The sequence below is a fragment of the Cynara cardunculus genome, unplaced genomic scaffold (assembly GCF_001531365.2).
Source record: "Cynara cardunculus var. scolymus isolate 2C unplaced genomic scaffold, CcrdV1 Un_Scaffold_3136, whole genome shotgun sequence".
Taxonomy (NCBI): domain Eukaryota; kingdom Viridiplantae; phylum Streptophyta; class Magnoliopsida; order Asterales; family Asteraceae; genus Cynara; species Cynara cardunculus.
In genome coordinates this window covers 66,254-70,161 of record NW_020201359.1, presented here as the reverse complement: position 1 = coordinate 70,161, position 3,908 = coordinate 66,254, and the positions used below count along the sequence as shown (strand labels likewise).

The 3,908-nt window shown below is 36.9% G+C and overlaps 1 protein-coding gene across 1 annotated transcript; it reads left to right on the top strand.

The window, feature by feature from the left end:
• Positions 1-700: 700 nt before the first annotated feature.
• On the top strand, positions 701-3,611 carry LOC112503497 (cysteine-rich receptor-like protein kinase 10). Its single transcript, XM_025107528.1, has 7 exons — positions 701-1,511; positions 1,730-1,867; positions 1,967-2,094; positions 2,195-2,405; positions 2,510-2,747; positions 2,951-3,101; positions 3,199-3,611. The coding sequence occupies exons 1-7, from the start codon at positions 701-703 to the stop codon at positions 3,526-3,528; spliced, it is 2,007 nt and encodes a 668-aa protein (XP_024963296.1). The 3' UTR covers positions 3,529-3,611.
• Positions 3,612-3,908: the final 297 nt, after the last annotated feature.

The following is a 3,908-nucleotide window of genomic DNA, read 5'->3' as shown; positions in this document are numbered from 1 at the left end:
ACGTTTGGCGGAGGAGGAGCGATGGCGGGCGGCGGAGGAGCGACAGCGGGCGGCGGAGGAGGAGCGACATTTGACGGAGGAGGAGCGATGGCGGGCGGCGGAGGAGCGACAACGACAGAGGGAGGAGGAACATGATAGACAACTTCAAGATATGGCTGCTTACTTTTCTCACCTTAACTCTTCTTCTCACACGATCCTAATCCTATGCCATTTGTTTGAAACCAAAGAATAGAATTTAAATTAGATGCAACTATTATATAATAGGGAAAATTGTATGAAAAAAAATAACGTACTTTAATTTGATTTCTATTTTGAATAACGTATTTATAAAACTTCCATTTCAATATCTAAGATGTAAAATTTTAAACATTTAAATACTTAGGTAACCAGTTAAAGACTAATTTTCGATTCCAAACCCTGTTAGCCTCAAAAAATGATTTTTTATCAAAATATTACCTGGAAAAATATTATACTAATTATTAGACTTTTCTAGGAAAAATCAACAACTTTGTATTAAAATTCAAACATTGACCAAGTAAACGTTGACCTAAACAACTCCGTTGACCTAAACAACTCCTTTCTCCATCAACATCTTTATTCAGAAATAATAATAAAACCACCCATAATATTTGCATTTGCCATTTCAAGAAACATAACAAGAACAACATCCATAGTTTTCCATTTTGTTGAGACCATGTTGATGGTAATCCGAGTGTCGATTTCATTTTTTATTGTTATTGTCGTAAATTTATTCGTGCTTTCGGTCTCTCAATGCAACAATAACGCGAATTTCACTTCAAACAGTGCGTACCAAAGAAATCTTGACAATGCTTTGTCGTCCCTCACCTCTGATACCAGTATCACATACGGCTTCTATAAYCGGTCTGTTGGTGAAAAYCCCAATAAAGCGAACGTGATGGCGTTATGTAGAGGTGACGTTGAGCCAGATGATTGTCGTCGGTGCATAAATGACWCTAGAAGAAGACTAAGAGAGAGTTGTCCTAACCAAAAGGKTGCAAYGGATCWATGGTCGRATGGWAATTGTATGGTGAGGTACTCTAATGAAACCATTTTGGGAAATCCAGACACTAATRRTGGGCTTCTCTWCTGGAACGTTAACAACGTGTCGGACGTGGATCRRYTTAATCAAGCGCTCAACCAGCTGTTGAACCAACTAAGAAATAATGCTTCGAGTGGTGGGTCTAGTCGTAAATATGCTTCCGGGACCAGCACAAATGGCCCTTGGTTGACAACCATCTATGGGGTCATGCAGTGCACACCCGATTTATCTRAGGGTCAATGTGAAAATTGCTTGAATAGTGCAATGCAACAAATCCCAAATTGTTGTKATGGAAAACGTGGAGGARGAGTTGTATATCCTAGCTGCGATCTCAGGTATGAAGATTACCGRTTTTTTAATGCTACACTGGCTCTTGCACCACCACCATCGCCACCACCAGCGTCACCACCACCGCCAACGGAGTTGTCTCCACCACTGCCGCCACCATCAGGTATATATACGTTTGGCCAACATCCCGTATATATAGAATGAAMACTATGCGACAAGAATTTGTTTAMTTTTTGACGAAATAATGARCTTTGAAAATCTAATCTATAGTTTTCTTTTGAGAAAATTGGACATCGAAAGGAGGGAAGAGTAGTAACACCACTATTGTGGTCCTAGTACAATTACACTAATGTTCGKTTTCTTTTCCAATGACATTTTCAGACAAGAGTAGTAACMCGTCTATTATAATCATCATTGCCGTCGTTGCAACCATTAGTCTTGTGATACTGGTAGCGACTTTCGTTTGCATATTCATGAGAAGAAAAAGGAATATCGAAGGAAGGCTGTCGCAGAATCTAGGTGGGTTTTCGTTATTTTTTCTTTCTTACTTCCTACATGTTACAACCTTAGCATTTGCAGTTCCTTAATATTTTGTGACGATAATTCTAGTTTCCGAAGACGTAGATGTCGATGAAATTACTACAGCCGAATCGTTGCAATATARCTTTGCTGTCATTAGAGCAGCAACAGATGACTTTTCAGAGAACAATAAGCTTGGACAAGGTGGATTTGGTTCCGTTTATAAGGTAAACAACACACTACAARGATATAAACTATTGTGCCATGGAAGACCATTTTCAAGATTAWTTTTAGAWACCRATAATTCTAATGAASCAAAATTCTCAGGGTAAGTTACCAAATGGRMAAGAAATAGCAGTGAAGAGGYTGTCGAATAATTCGGGACAAGGTGAACAAGAATTCAAGAATGAGGTTTTGTTACTTGCAAGGCTCCAACATCGGAATTTGGTTCGTCTCCTAGGGTTTAGCCTAGAAGGGTCTGAACGACTTTTGATGTATGAGTWTGTACAAAATGCAAGTCTAGACCAATTTATATTTGGTAAGTCGACTTTATTGAGCTTATATTTTTCGACAKATTGCTTTTAATTKAYAGAAWTGCATTCTTTTGATGATATATTCATTCTTGATTTTCAAAATATCTAGATCCAGTGAAACGTGCAAGTCTAGATTGGGAAATACGATACAAAATAATACATGGTGTTGCAAAGGGACTTCTATATCTACATGAGGATTCACGGCTAAAGATTATTCATCGGGATATGAAAGCTAGTAACGTTTTATTGGATGTCAATATGATTGCTAAAATTGCGGATTTTGGTATGGCAAGGTTGGTCACRCTTGATGAAACACAAGTCAACACTAGTCGAATCGTCGGAACCTAGTAAGTCTTACTATAAAAATATGTCGTTCAATGTTGTTTCATTATCGTTAGTTGCAAAATTCGTTGTTAAAAGATTATTATATGAATTAACATCATATTCGGTGTCTAACATTTTCACCATCACAAAAAGTAATGTGGTAGTGAAAATACTAACGGTTAACCTTCRTCCATGTACTAACTAACATGCACTTTTGTCGTACTAGTGGATACATGGCACCAGAGTATGCAATGCATGGACAATTTTCAGTTAAATCAGATGTTTATAGTTTCGGTGTATTAGTACTYGAAATAGTAACCGGTTGTAAGAACCATAGTTTCCAAAATGGGACGATGGTGGAGGATCTTCTTAGCCATGTAAGTGTTGACATATAGCTTCTAATATGTTTTTATTTCTTCAAAAAAGTATATAATTTTTTGGTTTATTTATTTGTTGCAATTTGTTCATCTTTAGGCATGGAAAAGTTGGAGAGATGGAACGATTTCAAGTTTGATTGATCCTACACTAAAAGATGGTTCAAATTCCGTACGTGATATGATTAGATGCATCCACATTGGTCTATTATGTGTTCAAGAAGACGTTACTGATAGACCAACTATGGCTTCAGTAATTCTCATGCTTGGTAGTTTCTCTCTAACGCTCGCCGTCCCTTCAGAGCCTGCTTTTTTCATCCATACGAGCACGAAGACAGAAAAACCCCTCTTCGAAGAGTACACTTCAAGTACAGGTTCACAACGCTCTACAGAACATGATGTCTCTATGAATGACTTATATTCCCGATAGATAAATATTGGTTCTTCTTGTTTTGATAATTCTTTGAGATTAAGTGTATATTGAGATGGTAAAATGTTTGAATATTACACGTACACTTCAAGTTATTGACCAAGTAAAGAAGGCYAACACAAAATGCACACCACATATATCACCAAACTTTGTCCTTAATTAATAAGCCATTAATTGGTCAATTTTCATGTCAACATTAGATTTTATTTGTAGTATTTTAAAGAAAGAAAATGTTACTTAATCAATTGACCAAAAACTTCATTTGAGCTTTTATTTTTAGTTTTACTTGACCTTTTCTTATCCACTATCATCAACAACGGCCACTAACTCCATACATCGTCCTAAAAAAATGCCCAAAAGGAAATAAGAAAACATCACCG